Source organism: Ctenocephalides felis, unplaced genomic scaffold, assembly GCF_003426905.1.
Source record: "Ctenocephalides felis isolate EL2017-DRISC unplaced genomic scaffold, ASM342690v1 CF-g0.4_SCAFFOLD_03573, whole genome shotgun sequence".
Classification (NCBI taxonomy): domain Eukaryota; kingdom Metazoa; phylum Arthropoda; class Insecta; order Siphonaptera; family Pulicidae; genus Ctenocephalides; species Ctenocephalides felis.
The window spans coordinates 25,372,729-25,390,410 of NW_020539727.1; the positions used below are offsets into that span (position 1 = coordinate 25,372,729).

Genomic DNA, 17,682 nt, shown 5'->3' on the forward strand with positions numbered 1-17,682 from the left:
TTGATTTAATACAGGGTAGATCAGGGCACATGGCTAATATTTTTTATTTATTTTTCTTAGGTATCGGTGGATTTCTAGTAAGAGCCCGCGGAGTTCGCGGTTCAGGCGGTTCGAAAGACGAAGAAGACCCCCAAGCTGCTCCTGCTGATCAGGCAGCTGCACCAGAACAAGCTGCTGGTCAAAATGGTGATCCAGCCAAACCGAAACGTAGACCGGCGAGACGGAAACCGAAAAGTCGATTAATGGAAAGCTATCCTAGTTATTTACAGGTCACAGACTTTAAATTTAAAGATGAATTAATTGAGCCCCAACAGTTATATTGAAACTTAATTTTTATATCTTTAGGAAGCATTTTTTGGACGAGATTTGCTTGATATTAGCAAAGATAAAGATTTGGGAAGCAGCAGCAGTGGTGCTGAAGATGATTTAGTGCAAAATGATGATAAAACAATCCAGTTATCACAGGTGATTATATTATTTACCCTTTTATATCATGAGTGTTCACATATTGATGCTAATGTGCCAATTATCCTTTTAATCAGGATGAGTTAAAGGCAATGGAAGCAGTAAAAATCAAGCAAGAACTAATTGATGCCCCGAAGCCAATCTTAAAATTAGAAGATAACCAAAACTTGCACCTGAAAAGCGAAAACAAAGTACCAAATTCAGGTGCTATTAATGCTAATAATGTATTACATATGACTAAAGCTGAAGTGATAGATGATGCCGAAAATAATGACACTGAAAACTTGAAAGATGTCTTAACACTTCCTTCAGAACTATTGGATAATGATCTAGTGAAGACGCTTATGAAATGTGATGATGAAGAGTTGACAAAGACATCTTTGAATGAGCAGAATATTACTGACGAAACGACCAGCTCACAAGGTAAAAAACAATTATATATATATATATATATATATATATATATTATTTATTATTATTATTTATAGGTGCCGTGGTTGCTCCAAAAGATGAAATTGGTGATATTTTGGGACAAGATTTTAATATAGACAGCATTGTAAGAGATACTTTACCAAATATGGATAGTAAAGATGTAGAAGAGATTTTCAAAGGCGTTTTGACAGATGAATCTCAGGTAAATTAACTAAACAAAAGCTTTAACAATGATTCATTGAAGAGATTACTTAACTCTCTAATTATATTTTGCAGGAATCTCAAGAATCAGCTGTATTTCCTATGGTGCGCAACACACCTGCTGCAGTGCATCAGCAATATGACACAGGCATGATAGCCAATCAGCAACTAAATCCTGGTTCAATGGGAATAACTAACACACAAAGACCTAACTTATCCGGGCAAATAAACTTTGGCCAAACATATCAAGCAAACTATACCGGGTAAAATGATTTGAAAATATTGGAATAAAATTGAATATGCTATGATATTTAATCTAACAATTTTCTGTTTTGTTTTAGAAATCAATTTTCATCAGGTTTTGCTGATTCACAACAGCAGCAGCAACAAGACCAGTGGATGGGTTCTGTATCATCAACAGATTCAACCCCGACTGAGGAAATGAGACCTGTAGTACCACCACCGACCAGCTATAATCAGAAAACGTCGGAAAAAATGAAAATCGATGAAGGTCAGTTAATAAACTTATTCTATTCACATTTGTTCTTATTGTTTTTTTTTAAATTGTTTAATTTTTTATGTAGATTTGGGTACTGGTTCGACGATATCGATGGTTCTGTACGCCAATATAAACCATCCTGAATGGAAAACTGAATATCCGCAATGGCAGGACAGATGCAAGCAGATTTTGAAGAAGTGGAGGGCTTTAACAACCGAAGCCAAAACTCCGTACTTGCAAAAGGCAAGGGACAACAGGAGTGCTCTTAGAATGAAGAAAGCCCAACAAGTAAGTTTGTTATTTATGATTTTTAATAAATACTATTATATTATTAATTAATTCACAAACAAATTCACATATTACTTAACAATTTTTTTATTTCAAAGATTTAGTTTAATTTTATACACTTTCATATTTATATTATATATATATATATATATATATAATTTTAGTTTTTTTTTCGACGTCGAAACATATTCTTGAAAAGTTATTTAAATAGATATTTATTGCTTATTATTTCCGCCATTTGGCTCGTCTGATTAATTATAATAAGTTTTTTTCTCGATCAAGTGATAGATTCATTAGATTTATTATATTGATTAAGAAAATGAATGATATTGTGACTAATACAATAATTGTAAACATTTATTGCATCGTGTCATTATTTAACAAATGGGTTATTGCAGAAACTCGAGGGTTTTTTTCTGTTAAAATTTTGTGTTAGCTTACCATATGTACATAAAGGAACAAATTTGTTATACTTATTGTTTGTGTATCATCATACGCTTTCGTTTTCATTCATTGCATTTATACTTATGGAAAAAATGGAAAAAAAATCAAATCTGCCATCCTGAATAAGCTTAATTAATTTTTGGTAATTTAATTCAATGAAATTATGAACTGGAATCACAAATTGACGCTTTTTGAGGCTGCAGATTTGATTGAATTTTTTCCTCCGTTTATATATCATTTCCTTATAAATTAAACAATTATATATATCGATGATTTTATTTATCTATATTTTCAAAGCGATTTGGTGCTGTTTTGTTTGAAAGCGAGCGAACTATAGCTTACCTTGCATGACTTTTACATATATGTCGATATCAGATTCGTACACACCACAAAATCCTATATGATGGCAATTGGACGCGATTATACAGATCCCAAAATATGATTTTGGCTAAATATTTGCAAAATATTTATTATACTACACATGCACAGCTTGTTTCGTCTTGCTAAGCAAACACCATACCGCTGAAATCTATAGTTGTGTGTGAGTGCGCGTGTATGTATGTAATCAGATCAGATTTTTTCAGCTTTTTGTCAATTGAAATTTTGTAGATTCTATTCACTAGATTGATAGTTCAAACACTTTTAGCCATTTGCGATACATAGATCGATATGATTGTAAAGAACAACAATGAATTAGCTGATATTGTTATCAAATCATCACTGACAAGGAGATCTTCAGGTTTATTCATTTTGAATTTTGATGAAACTTTGCATGGCGGTAGAGTTGATATTCGAATCGACCATCTTAAAATATTATAGTCCTATGAGATGTAGTTTGACTATTAACTTCATCACCGTGAGAAGTTTCATTCAAATCCTAGAAGAGTATACTGGAAGTTTCCTTGTGAGCAAAATTTGGATGATTTCTTTAACCATAAGTAATAAGTAACTCTATCGACCTATGTATGCAGAATTTTTGTCTTCCACCCTTAAGAATATGATTAGGTCAGTTCTAGAGCCCCGTTATTTATCCTTTCTCCGATTGAGCGTACGCACTTTACCCCATGTGTGTTTTTGTTTGTTTTCTCGCTGACGAATCGACTACAGATACCGAAGGAAAATCCTATACAATCACCGACGCCGTCTTCATCCTCCTCCTCGGCCAACGTGACCGGAGCGGTCGCAGCCCAGCAACTGCAGCAGCAGCAGCAAAAGATTCAGCAGCAACAGCAGGTGCTGCAACAGCAACAACAACACAGCAGCAGCAGCAGATTCATCTGCAACAACAAGTCGAGGTGCCTGACGATGACGATAAGAGCGTCGACGAAACGGATTTTGCAAAAATCCCGTCAAAGACGACTGCCGAAACTACCACTACTAACACTACTACCGCTGCGACTGTTGTTAACTCTAACAACGATCATACCGTAGATGTATCTAACCAGTCCGATAAAAAAGATTGCCCAACTAATACCGATAGTAGTTGTAGTAGTAATAAAGCACTAATAAACTCATCATTTTCATCTAACACCGTCACAACAACTACCTCAGATACTATTTGTGTCTCTAACACCGGTGACAGTAGTTCATCAGTAGCATCCACTAACACCAGTCCTGTAATTGTCATACAGCAACAGCAACAACAGCAACCGCGTAAGACGATTTCGGTCGACCCGAGTATTAACGAACGCGTCAATACGATTTTGCAAAACATTCAAATCAAATCGATTCCTCTGGTCAACAAAAATTTGAGCCAGACCGGCGCGCCTTTCACGGTCCACCATCATACCTATCACACTCAGTATCCTCTGTTGCATTCGGTGATCGGCAATCATTCGGGCCCCGCTCCGAATGTGACGGTAAACCCCAACGGTAACTTCAATCCGACGACCAGTTCGTTGAGACAAAGCCTGCACCAGCAGACGCAGCATCAGCATCACAATCAGCATCAGACGCAAACGATAACGCACCTTCAGTTCCAATCGATGCTGCGTCCGACCTTTCAGCCGGTCATCAGTTTAGCTCAGTACGCGGCCAAAAATAAAATACCGATTAAAACGACTGTTGCCAATGTCAAAACGACCGTTGCCATTCCGTCGGAAGTGGGCGGCAACGATCAGCAGATTCGTGTGCTGACTCCCTCGGAAATAATGCGGACTTTGCCGAATTTAGACGAGTACGATTGCCCGCAACAGAACAACAACCAGGCGGCGACGGCGGCGGCGGCGGGAACTCCTACGGCCAACGCTTTGCCTTCGCCTTCGCCTTCGCCTACGCCTTCGCAGGCAGCAACGGTGAGGGCATCAGAACGCCTGATAATAGATGATTTTTTGATCATTCTGTCTTTTGTTTTTATAAATTAATTATCTTATATCTGAGCTCGCTCGCATCGTTCTTATTATTGTGTGTGTTTTAGTTTCGTAGAGGGACCTTTGTCGAGTTTAGCAGCTATTTTATTTTCACTAAATCATTTTATTTATGCAATGTTTACGTTGACTTTCCTAAAAATCGTACGAGACTTTAGTGGAGATCGGTTTCTTTACATAACGTTGTAAAATTCGGGTTGTCTATCTATTTCCTAGCAATAAATAAGCCTTTTGGATTTTAATCAATTTTTTCATCAACACTTTGTTGTTATCACATTCCTTTTTAAGCACCTGAAAAATCAATTCTTTACCGATAAGTCTCGTACTAAACAAAAAGTTTTCCTTGATTTTGTATCGTATTTATCTTAGTTTTGTTTTTCTTTTTTCTTTCAAATAATATGAAATAATTATTCATGCTATTTACGTTTTTTTTCTAAGGTACAGTGTGAAATGTGTGTTTATTGCGTATTTATGTACAAATATGCAAATTAGTTACATACGTATACATCATCAGCTACGATTGATATCTGTGTATAAAACAAAATCTTTATTATTATTATTTTTTATAAATACGAATTTCTAATGTATTTTTGCTGTTTCCCAAATGTCTTGCATCCCAAAAAGCATGTTCCTGATAGACCTTGAATCCTTTTTTCACCCTTCTGGATAATTCAAGCATGGTTGCATGTATAAAAATTTAACTAACTAAACATTTGTTTTAGGCACAAAATATCTGCTTTCAATGTGCTTTCAAAATGTCATATGTTGATTTATAGCATGTAATACTTTATAATTATATCCAAAATAATTAAAAACTTTTTACTATTAATGAATCGATTGTATAATTATGTAATTACTATATAATGTTCTTATCAAAATTATTATTTTTACATCCAAATTTTTACAAACGGATAATAATAAAATATATCATTAGCTTCATCTGGAATTAATTTATATTTATAGTTATGTAGATATCTCATTTTAAATGTTTTATATATTTATTTTGTATGATTAATCAGTACTTTTGCTTTAATCAACTATAAATAAATTAAGGAATTCTACATATAATATAGGATCAGGACAAGTTGACATCTCAGCAAAAAAGTGCCAGAGAAGCTGAGCAGGAGCGCCAGTGGAAATTGCTGCAGGCCCAAAGGCAGCAGCAAGCGCAGCAACAGCAGCAGGTTATACAAGATCAAAGACAGCAAGGTATCGGTGCTCGTAAGTCAACACAAATATGAAATATTACTAAAATTCTATAATCAGTCACCAAAATGTTATTAAAATATAAACCATCTCTGAATTTATCATTCTATTCTAGCTATGGTGCGAGTCCAGCGCCAGATGTCTGATGGTAGTGCGACTCCACAGCCGCATCAGCAATTATTCCAGCCGCAGCAGCAAGCTGCTTCGCCAGTAGGCGATCATACAGCAGCATTATTAGTGTCTCCAGGCGGGCAGCTGCAACAAAACGATCAGCAACAGCATATGATGCAGCAGCAGCAAATCATCAACAGTCAATCGCCGACGTTGCAGATGCGCCAGCAACAGTTTATGCCAGTGTCATCAGGGATAGCTGTCGGAGGTATGTTAAATAATCTGGAAGTTATACGACAATTCAACTACATATTATGTTTATTTATATTATATTATGTTTTAGTTCGGACACCACAGAGCCCCAATGCAGTCACAAGCACTGGACAGTATCCACGACCCACAGTTCTTGGCATTACAGCAAGGTCTCCTGTTCAGACAGGTGCTGAGTTTGTTTCAGGCGCTGTTTCACCAGCAAACTCAACAAGTATGGATCAAGATGGAAACTTGTTTACCAAATCACCTAGAATGTTTGCAGCTGGGCAAAGCCCCCAACAACAACAAAGAAGTCCTGTGCCACATCAACAGCAGCAACTATTTCTTCAAGGTAAGAATATATATATATATATATATATATATATAAATATATATATATATATATATATATATATATATATATAACAGTCCAGTTTCGAGCAGTTAACAATCTGTTTTATTTTTTAAAGGTTATAGCCAGGCTCCAGGCACGCCTCGTCCACAATTTAACGCAAATCAGCCTCTCAAGCATCATGTGTATGCAATGCCTAGAATGGCAATGCAACCACAGCAGCAACAGCAACAGGACCATTTCCAGCAGCAGCAAAACGTGACATCATCAAGTGCCAACGTAGAAGTTAACAGACAGCTGAGAGATCTCTTACAGAAACAGCATAGTCCTGGACAGCAGAGATTGTGGTCACCACAGCAGCAAGGTACATAATATTAATATATACTTAGGTATAACTAAAATTATTATTCTATTTTATCTTTAGATCCTCAGCAGCAACAACAAACAGTAAATCAAGAAATAATCTCAACGGGAGATGTCCAACAGCAACAACAGCATCTACAATCACCTAATGCTCCGGTGTCTCCTGCTTCAGTTGATGGAACGTTTAGACAACCACTTCCTCCAGGTAGCATTATGATGAGAGGCCCTAGGGGACCTTTAGCTACGGGAAAGGCTTTGCAACAACAGCAGATACAGGGAACTGGAAATATTGTTGGTGTTAGACATCCAGTTCAACAGGTACGATAGATATTAATTTTTATTGGTCTAATTTTTTTTTTATTTGAAATTGCGTTTTCTTTGTAGATGCAACAAGCAAGACAGATTTTAATCCAGCAACAATCTGGTATGCCAAGAATAGCACTACAACAACCTGGACTAGTGGTACATAAATTATAATGTAAAATTGTGCCTTTACTTTAGACATTGTAAAATAAATTTATATATTTTCAGAATCAACCGAGACAAGTATTGCAACAGCAACAATTTATGCCTCAACAAAGAATGCAGTTTCAAGGACAACAGCAACAACAACAGCAAGATCCTGCACTCCAGCAAAGGATTGCTGCTTTAAATAGGATGGGAGCAGTTGGAATTCCACAAATTAATCGTAGTGCTTGTAAGAGCAAACTATCAGTAAATATTAGTTAGTTACACAAATAACACTCTATTCATATTTGTTTCCTCTGCAGCAAGTCCACAAATGACCCTTACCACTGGTGCTACTATACCATCACCATCGTCAGCACCTGCTACTCCAACTCTGGAGCAACAGCAGCAGCAGCAGCCAATGCCTATGTCTCCAGCGGTAACAACTGCTGCAAAAACGAGTACGAGTTCTGCATCTGCACAACCGTCTCCTGTGGCTGGGCCAGCAACTGCCGGTGGTCAAGAAATACCTGATAGTGTGAAAGCAGAGTTGGATAGATTGGAACAAGAACACGGAGGAATGGCTGAGGTCGAAGAAGGAGTAGGAGAATTATTAGGCGGTTTGGGAGATGATGATGATGATGAATTATTAGGTAATAAAATAATAATTGGAATATTTTTTTTACATTATATTAAATAACTTTTTCTTTTCCTAGTATCTTTGACTGCTGAGATGGGTGCAGACTTCAACATATTAGAATATGCAGATCCTGAGTTAGACGGCTTGACAGATGGTGTCAAAGATAACATTTTAGATAGTTTAGTGCTTGATGAGCCAGATCCAGACCAGGAAAGGCAACATGCAAAACGTGAACCTGAGGAAGAAAGGTAAAACAGGCTAAAAGTTATATTTACAGCATCCGCATCTTGTTCTCAGTAATTTTCAAGAGTGATTATTTGTTTAAGCATTGAAAAATCTGAAGCTAAAACCAAAGAAACTAAAATAAGAGCTATTGAGAAAAGCATCAAAAAAGATCTACCACCGGAAACGGTTTCACAGGTTCCTGTCACATCTATGCAAATTCAACAACAACCTGGACTTGTAGTAAGTATCAAACTGTTTTTATTTTTTATAGTTGTGTATATATTTTTATTTATCTTGTATCAATATTTTTTCAGCAGCAACAACTCCAACAACAATTCGTACATCAACAACAGCAACAATTATCTCAACAGCAACAACAGCAACAGCCTCAACAGCAGCAAGTGCAACCACAGTTGATTGGTCAACAGATGAGATTGGTGACACCTAAACAGCAAATCATGCAACTTCCTTCTTTGCAACAACAGCAGCACATACAGCAACAAATGCTGCATCAGGTAAGATAGGAAAATGATAAAAATTGTATGCAATGTGTTTTTGACGCAATGTTTAATTTAAGGTTCAGCAAGCTGCGGCTATGGGTAATCCGATGGCACCAGGTACTCGTCTGATGTCTCCGGATGGTGCTGTGGGCGTTGTAACCGATAATAATACAGTGACAATCAGCTATCCCCAGGCAGGATTTTATGCTCAGCAGCAGAGACATGGTAAATTGAAAATATTGTTTAGTAAATATAGCACATTGAATTATTTCTATGTTTTCGATTCTGTCAGTGCAACAACAGCGCATGCAAATGCGTCTGGCTCAGCAACGTATGCAGCAGCCTCAGCAGCAGCAGCAGGCACAAACACCAGTCATAGCAGCAGCAGCAGCAGGTCAGGCTGCAGCCGCCGCCGCCGCCGCCTCCTTATCCAGGACCGCCGCCGCCGTATCCAGGACCCATTCAATCACAGGTCAGTTGTAACAAAAATAACAAATTTGGTTGTTTTTATTAATTGATGTTTGATTGAGTGCATATTTTATATTTCGAGCTATGTGTGTTTGTCTATTGAGATTGAAAAATGAGTGGTTGTGTAATAAATAACAAATTAAGGGGCATTCTAGTGTAGAGCGATGAATTTTAGGTCATTTTTAAAGTGTCGTAAAAGAAAGCAATGAATGTTTTTACTATCCATTTTTTACCACTTGTTTATTAATATTATTCAAATACAAAACAAAAATTAAATAATAAAAAAGTTGAAAATTGTAAAAAGTGGCAGCTGATGAAGTGGGTGGTCTCAAAAAATTGGCACCTCAGTCTTGACATGATTTCAGCCCTCCTAGCCATTGGAAATGCAAAAAATAAAAAGATTATTAATCTACCATGATGTCGCAATCGGCTGAACTAGCGATGAGTATACAAAAAATTTTTTTCGCAAATTGGCGACTGTTTGAAAAAAAAGGTTTTTTTTACTGTTTCTTTGAGTTTCTCGATTTTTTTAAAAATAGTAAAAATAGGAATTTCGGGATGATTCTAGTTCAGACTATAGATAGATCTATAAATAAGACTCTCTGAAAATTTCAAATAAATTGGTCGAGTAGAACTCCAGAAATCGTGACAAGAGTACTGAAAAAGTAACGCATTTAAAGTTTTGCGTGAAGCCAAACCAGTATGGAGACCGAGTTAGTAAAATGCCTATATCTCTGAAAATGATTCAAATTTTCTTAGATAGTTAAACATTAAAAATATGAAATAAAAAAAATCGATTTTTTTGAATTTCTACACTAGAATACCCCCTTAATGGACTTATGTGAAACGAAGGATTCCAAATTGAATTTAAGCCTATTTTGCAAGAGTTGAAAATTGAATTTATCCTTATATATTTATTAATAAATTTTGTATTTATATGCAGACTTCATTTACTGCATTGTTTTTCTGTTTATTTTGACATTGAAGGTAATTTTTTTACCACTTACACCACCACTTAAAAATCAGTTTTATTATCGTGTATGCAAGATTTGTGGATTTTTCTGATTGAAGTTTTTTACAAACAAAGATGATTTGATGTTTTTGATTTTGTCGTTAAAAATTGTTGAAAGGAGTTAAATATATTTATCGAATTTCATAATTGTTGTGTGTCACGGATTATAATTGATAATTTGCATGGGTTTTGTGTTTCTGATCTGCTTTAATTATAATTCATTGATTAAATTATATATTATAATAAATTATATATAAAATTATAAGGTGCATGCGTATTTTTCTAAGGTGTGACGGGGTATTTCATTACCAAGTACATTATCCATTATTTTCGCAAAAAATTATTATTTATTATTTTCATAATACAAGGAGAACCTCAAGATTACTGGTCTGTTGTTTTGATTGGTCTATTCTATATTTTAGGATTTTGGTTTCGACTATTAACTCTATCATCATGCGAATTTATCATAAATCCATCAACTTGAGGTTCTGTTTGTTAATTTATCGTTTATATTAGTCGTATTTATGAAAATAGAACGTTACTATAAGTTTACAAATTGAAGTATTAAATATGGTGAAGATTTATATATCCAGGCCATACGACTTTTTCTTCGAAAAATATTGCTGCTATATATTTTTTAAAACCATTTTACATTACCTACCTCATGTAATTTCCATTAACGCCTCGTACACACATATGACGATCTACATTTTACTCGGTCTTATGTTTTTCGTTTGTTTTCCTTTTTTTGGTATCTCTTTTTGGTGTTTGGTAATTTAGATCGGTGTCGGTATGCTACCACATCCTTCTTCTTCTTCGACTCACAATCGTCCAATTTACCATCTATCAAACAACAACAACACCGGAAACATCAACATCAACGCTTCCTATCATCATCAACAACAACAACAGCGATTCGGAATCAATGCTAATCAACAGCAGCAGCAACAGCAACAGCCGTTTCAGCAGCAGCAAATCGTGGAGCAGCGCAGGCGTCCGCCTCTATTGTTGCAGGTAAAAACGCGCGAGAACGCCCTGATGCTCCAGATAATAACAATCTAAGGGATAAATGATAATTATTTTAAAAAATACGTTTCATGCTGTTATTTGTAGTCGACTGCAGGGTAAATTGATTTAATGATTTACGTTGTTTTTCAGCAAAATGTACTAATAGTAACACAGACAAATGGCAATACACACGAGGCGTTTCTTGAATGAAATTTCAGTTGCCTTTTCATACTTGTAGTAAAGAGCAAAAAAAAATATTCTGTCTCTAAATCTATTTATCTTGGTGTTGTCTATAAGTAATAGTATGTGACTGTGGTAACAAACAAAATATTCAGTATTTTGCCAGAAATAACGCTTTCTAAAATTCTTTAATAAATTTTATAAATCAATTTTAATTCGATTTTAATCAATCCATTATTTGTTATAAATTGTTCTACGAGTATTTTTTGCATGGAGTTTCTGTAACGTATTTACTTATGTATTAATTACTTTCAGCAAGTTTTTAAGCATGATTTTATGAAGGGTAGGTTTTTTATTGCATGATATTTTGGCATGTCAGAATGTAATCTCAGTTTGATTTCTTTTTGCACATATGATGTTTGGTTTTCAAGCACTACAAAATTTATAAGAGTAATATTTTCACAAAATTAATATTAATTTTATATGTTTATTATTTATACCAGGTCTGAGTAAAAAGTTTCCGGTCTGACCTTTATTTCTCAACGTAGTTTACATTAAGGCTACAAGTTCTTCAAAATACTGATTTTCAGCTTCAGTCATTTCTTAATTGTTCTCAAATCGTTTACCACACACCCATTTTTTAAACGTAGAATAATGGGTTATCAATTCGTACTTCAATTCTTGGATTTTATCCATCACAACAGTTACTGGTGTGCCATAGCAATGAAACTATATCTTCCTCGCCTTTAATTCGCACCCCTTTAAAGGTTGCAAAATTTTAGCATGGTATTGAGCAGTTGCTGTTTAACCCTTTGAAATGTAATCAATGTATATAATTCCTAAACCAAAAAAACATTAGCCTTAACCTTGTTTGCATAAAATTATTTTTGCTTTCTTTCGAGTTGGTTGTTCTTTTCCAATGTAAACCTAGTTCTGATGTTTCTTGGTCAGGCCGAAAATCTTTTACTTCGCCGTCTGCTAAATTAATATTCTTTATTTATTTTACTGCACACTTTCCACATTAGTTATCTGAGCTTCGACAAAAGAATCGGAACCAACTTTATACGTAATACTTATTTATAAAAGTGTCACCTCATGAATATGATTTATATAAAAATAGTATTTGATTTTAAACGCATTTATGACTTCAAAGCAATTCCGTCTTAGGGCCAAATCAGAATCTTTTTCCCCTTCACAATCAGTTCCGAGCATATTTCATATATCCATTATTACCATCAATCGCACTAATCCCTCGCAGCACGGCACTTCGCAGGAGCAGCCACTGCTGCTGGAAGAGCTACTGGAGCAGGAGAAGCGAGAGCAGCTGCAGCACACGCCGTCGGTAGATCAGCAGCAGCAGCAGCAGCAGCAGGGACACCCTTTGCTTTCGGAGCAAGATTTCGAAAGACTGAAGGCCGATGTGTTGTCTGGCGGCGCTGCTGGCAACAGGGCGGCTGTACCTTCGCCTCCTCAAGGAGTACCAGGTAATATGATAGGGATCATCAGTTGATGGTAATTGATTTTGTAATGTGTGTAATACGTTGATACTGTTTAATAGCTCAAGGACTTCTACCGCTGCAAACTGGGGGTCAGATTACAAGAGTTTTTCAAAGACAAGGCGTGGTTACACAAGGACAGTGGACTCAGCCTGGTCAAATCCAGAGACCTGGGCAATTGACAACAGGAGGCACTATGGCAAGTATTTTATACTTTTATATATATATATATATATATATATATATATATATATATACATATTTCGATTTCCTAGATATACCAGCCGTTTGTATATACCTATTTCTACCAATACCAGTCAAAACGACTGGTCTCTAAGAAAACAAATTTATTGTGTTTTTAAGTTGAACAAAACTAATTACAGCTGTTAAATAAACTTATAGATATTATCAAATAACAAAATATATTAATTTTTAATAGTTTTTACAGTACTTTAGCACAATACTCAATAAAAGTGTCCGGCAGCACCCACTTGTTTGCGCGTAAAATTGCAGCTACCGACACGTTTTTAGATTTTAATTTCAGTGCCATATGAATAATTATAAAAATAGTATCGGTTATTGCGTTTATACCTTTCACGGTATATGTTTCAAAAATTTTCATTACTACAAATTCGCTTAGAGGGGTTGATTCTTCGTTTTTCGCTAAATACGGGCAACCATTTATTTACCATATATTTTGTTTCTACATCAGATGTCAGACAGAATTTTATGTAAATTTATAGTTTCTTTGGCCATTACTGGCTAACTATGCTTCTGGCCTTTGTTGGAAAATGTTATTCAAACAAAGTGATATGAGCTCCCGGTTTGAAGCAATTTTTGCTATATTCTATAATTTGTACCAAACGCGGGCTTTTTTTCTATAAATTTGGCCTGAGTATGTGTCTGAAAGCTCTTTGAACTTCTAATCTACCTGCAAAACCTATTTCACTTTACTACAAGTCTTGTCCAAAAAGTTTCGTCCAACCAATTTTAGTTTCCTGATTTGGTGCATTACTTCCAAATTCGTCTTCAGAATTGGAAGAAAATGGCTCGCATCATCTCATACGTTTGTTTGTGATATCTATCCATTTACTAACGTACTTGATCCATCTGTATTGTCTTTATCACGAAATTTTCCTATTTCTACAGTCGATAATAGCACTGTCTTGTGGATTGATTTGTTTATCTAAAAATTCACCCTCACTATCATATATTTCAAATCCTAGGTCTAAACATTTCAGAGATCCGCTGATTGTATTTTCCAAACAAGCTAAAAAAACATTGATTCCATTCTTTTTTCGAAGACTGACAGTCGCTATAAAAATAAGTCGAAACCATGGCAGTTTTCTCGTTTATAGTTTTTTTTTACTCAAGAATATATTTTTGAAAATTTCTGTGTCCACGCGAATGTTACTTACTTGTATCAGTGTACAAAAAGAATAAATAATTATACTTGAAAATTACTTTGAATAAAATTTTATTTAGTGTGTTGAACGAAGCTCGAAACAATTGTTTTGTTGGTAAAAATCTAGTAATACTTCAGCAATCTGCATTTTTACAATGTAAAAAAGAATAAAGAATAAATAATATATATTGTCGTCGATAAGAGAGTAGGCGATAAACCCATACGATCTATGGCTATTGTTATTTGGGTTCTCTTATCAAACATTTTCTATATTTATTTTTGTTACTAATATACATAAAGTAACTTTGAATGCACAAAATGTTTTCTATAGTTATAACTTAAAAAGTCGTAACTTCATTTCACAAACAAATTTTACATATAATGGGAATTTTGAATTGAAAGTGCCCAACCAGTCATTTTGACTGGCGTAGTATATCTAGTGTTTATCTTAGTTATTTATTGTCAATACTGTCAATTGATTTCAATAGCAACAACAACAGCAACAGCAGCAGCCTTCTCCTCAAACTCCCACAACGCCAGGTGTGACACCAGGGCGTGTGCCCCCGTTCCAAATGCCTGCGCTTCCTGCTCCACCGCAACCGCCTGAGAGAATTGTGACGGATCAGGATCGGGCGACGCAGCACCAGTACGAGCAATGGTTAGCACAGCAGCAGCATGCGCTTGCTGAACAGTTGCGATATTACGAAACAGAGGTGCAGAAATTGAGAAAGATCAGAAAGGTTAGTTTAGTTGAGATGGAATTTGATGATTGTATTATATACTAGCTGTACCCGTTCACGCTTTGCCGTGATTTACTTTAAATTAAAAAGTTAAACAAAGATGTGTATTTGTTAAATTTAGTTTAACGTTACTACTATCTGTTCAACAATTTGTGTACCAATTTATCTATAAACTTGTTAATCAATCTACCATTTTACCGACTTACGAATTTACCTGTCAACCTATTTACCTATCAACCCGTTTCACATGTCTACCAATTTACCTGTCAACCTGTTTATCCGTCTTGTTATTTGTCTATCTACCAGATGTCCTGTCTACCATTTTACATATTATCCAATTTACCTGACCACCAACAAATTACCTTTTCTCCAATTTACTTGTCTACAAATTCACATGTCTATCAATTTACCTGTCTACCAATTTACCTATCGACCTGTTTATCAATCTACCATTTTACCGGCCTACAAATTTATCTCATATCTACCAATTAAGCTGTCATCCTGTTTATTTATCTACATATTCGTTCTACCAGTTTTCCTCTCATCTTATTTATTTACGCATTATAAACAAATTAAAGCTCAAATTGATTCCACGTTTTAGTTAGAAAACGTTTGTATGTGAAAAAAAGAGTTGTTTTTAGGGTTTTCCCGGCAATTATTCGAATTTTTCTCGCCGTAAGAACCATCCTTGGACTTCAATGAACATTTTAGAAAAAGAATTGGCCAAATTGGTTCAGGCGTTGTTGAGTTATGCGCTTACCAACACATTTTACGATTCATTTTTATATATAAGATTATATTGTTGTTTTCGTCGTTTCTAGTCTTTAAATAGTAAACAAAGGCAACTCCGCAAGTCTAATAACGAACTTTCGGAAACGGATGCCAATGAATTGGCTCGAGTGTCAGCTGAGCAAGCAATACTGCAAAAACAATTAGAGTCGGCTAGGAACAAAGCAGACAGCATGGGATGTTAGCTCAAGAGTATCACAATAAGCAGCAGGCTCGACAACAACAGCAGCAGCAGCAGCAACAACAACAACAGCAGCAAGCAGGAATTGTGATGAGTGGCGGTATGATGGTGAATAATCAACAGCAACAGGTACATCAGCAAATGTCGCCGATGTCGGTTCCAATTCCGGGATTGATGCAACAGCAACAACAGCATATGCAACAGGTAAGGATCATAGAGTTTATTTTACATAATAATTATGTTTGCTATATGTGTCTTGTTTGTTACTTACTTTTCTATTGTGTCTTATTCCAGCACTCAAACATAATGCTTCAACAACAGAAACAAATTCCGCCTGCTTCGCCTCTGCAATCACCTAGTCATAGTACTATGATGTCCGGTCACAACGTTCAGAGTCCTGGTTCTGGATCTGTAGGTTCTGTTATGCAGGTGAGGAGGATTGTTTGTTTCTTATTTAACCTGACTTTATCTTGATCATTCATAATTAACGATGACTGTCTTGTTTACAGAGTCCCGGGCCTCATGGTAATTCAAACAGTGGAATGTCACCTCATCCATTACCTTCACCCCGAATCGGAACTCCACATTCTCAAGGGGAAGAGAATCCTTTCAGTCCAAGCAGCGCTGGGTAAGCTCATAATTAACGTTTTCTTATACAAATGCAGATTATTATAGTGTATAATTTTTCTCTTAGTCCCGTTCCTTCACCGAGGCTGGTATCGCCCGCCCCATCAAGAATGACATCACCGCAGCATCGTGTTTTGATTAACAGCACAATGTCACCGAGGACATCTGGAACACCCAGTCCGAATCCTGTCAATCAATTTCAACAGCAGCAACAACAACAATTATTGAATCAGCAGCAGCAACAGCAAATGTTAACTCAACAACAGCAAATGCAATTGCAGCAGCAACAGCAACATCAAAACAGATTTGTTAGGCCAATGGCATCGAGTGGAGGCACGATTGAGCAGCAACCGCAACAGCAAAGAATTAGAATACAACAAGGTAATAAAAAATTGAGGATGAATTCACTTATCTCTGTTCATTATAATTGATTATGGATGATTGCTTTAGGCATGAGACCATCATTTTCTCCAACTCATATGCCTCTGGGAAGTCCTCAACCTATAATGTCCAGTGGAATAAACACAGGAACGCCAGTATCAACTGTGGTACAAACAGAATCTGGTCATATGCAGAGAAATATATATTTGGTATGTCTTTGATATGTACAATTTTTTAATTAGTAGCTGTTTATCACATTATGCTTATATCTTTGTTTTAACAGGGACAACAAAGAAGGCAACAAACTCTACAACATCAAAATATGTTACAACAACAGCATCAAAACTTGCAGCAGCAGCAGCAGAATATACAGCAACAGAACACACAACAACAACAACAGAGTATCCAACAGCAACAGATGATGCAACAACAGAATTTAATGCAGCAACAGCAGCAGCAGCAAAATTTAATGCAACAACACATAATGCAACAGCAACAGGCTAATAAACCATTCATGGCACAAAGTCCTTTGCACCAGCAACCACCGGAATCACCATTGAATCCTAGAAGTCCGGCTCTTCAGGGCATGTTGCAACAGACATCG

At 35.8% G+C, this 17,682-nt stretch overlaps 1 protein-coding gene across 1 annotated transcript in view; it reads left to right on the forward strand.

Moving 5' to 3' along the window:
• Positions 1 to 17,682, forward strand: part of LOC113389836 — a 59,584-nt gene that overhangs the window by 9,669 nt on the left and 32,233 nt on the right. The window contains 31 exon segments of the mRNA XM_026626840.1: positions 61 to 269; positions 346 to 465; positions 543 to 613; positions 704 to 888; positions 954 to 1,099; positions 1,174 to 1,361; positions 1,440 to 1,609; positions 1,683 to 1,889; positions 3,437 to 3,624; positions 5,769 to 5,916; positions 6,017 to 6,280; positions 6,356 to 6,616; positions 6,735 to 6,980; positions 7,041 to 7,297; positions 7,364 to 7,441; positions 7,511 to 7,676; positions 7,750 to 8,079; positions 8,143 to 8,314; positions 8,393 to 8,531; positions 8,606 to 8,806; positions 8,869 to 9,016; positions 9,084 to 9,263; positions 12,718 to 12,943; positions 13,018 to 13,154; positions 14,849 to 14,955; positions 16,047 to 16,274; positions 16,365 to 16,499; positions 16,580 to 16,698; positions 16,765 to 17,078; positions 17,148 to 17,287; positions 17,362 to 17,662. Coding sequence (XP_026482625.1) covers positions 61 to 269; positions 346 to 465; positions 543 to 613; positions 704 to 888; positions 954 to 1,099; positions 1,174 to 1,361; positions 1,440 to 1,609; positions 1,683 to 1,889; positions 3,437 to 3,624; positions 5,769 to 5,916; positions 6,017 to 6,280; positions 6,356 to 6,616; positions 6,735 to 6,980; positions 7,041 to 7,297; positions 7,364 to 7,441; positions 7,511 to 7,676; positions 7,750 to 8,079; positions 8,143 to 8,314; positions 8,393 to 8,531; positions 8,606 to 8,806; positions 8,869 to 9,016; positions 9,084 to 9,263; positions 12,718 to 12,943; positions 13,018 to 13,154; positions 14,849 to 14,955; positions 16,047 to 16,274; positions 16,365 to 16,499; positions 16,580 to 16,698; positions 16,765 to 17,078; positions 17,148 to 17,287; positions 17,362 to 17,662 — 5,781 coding nt within the window.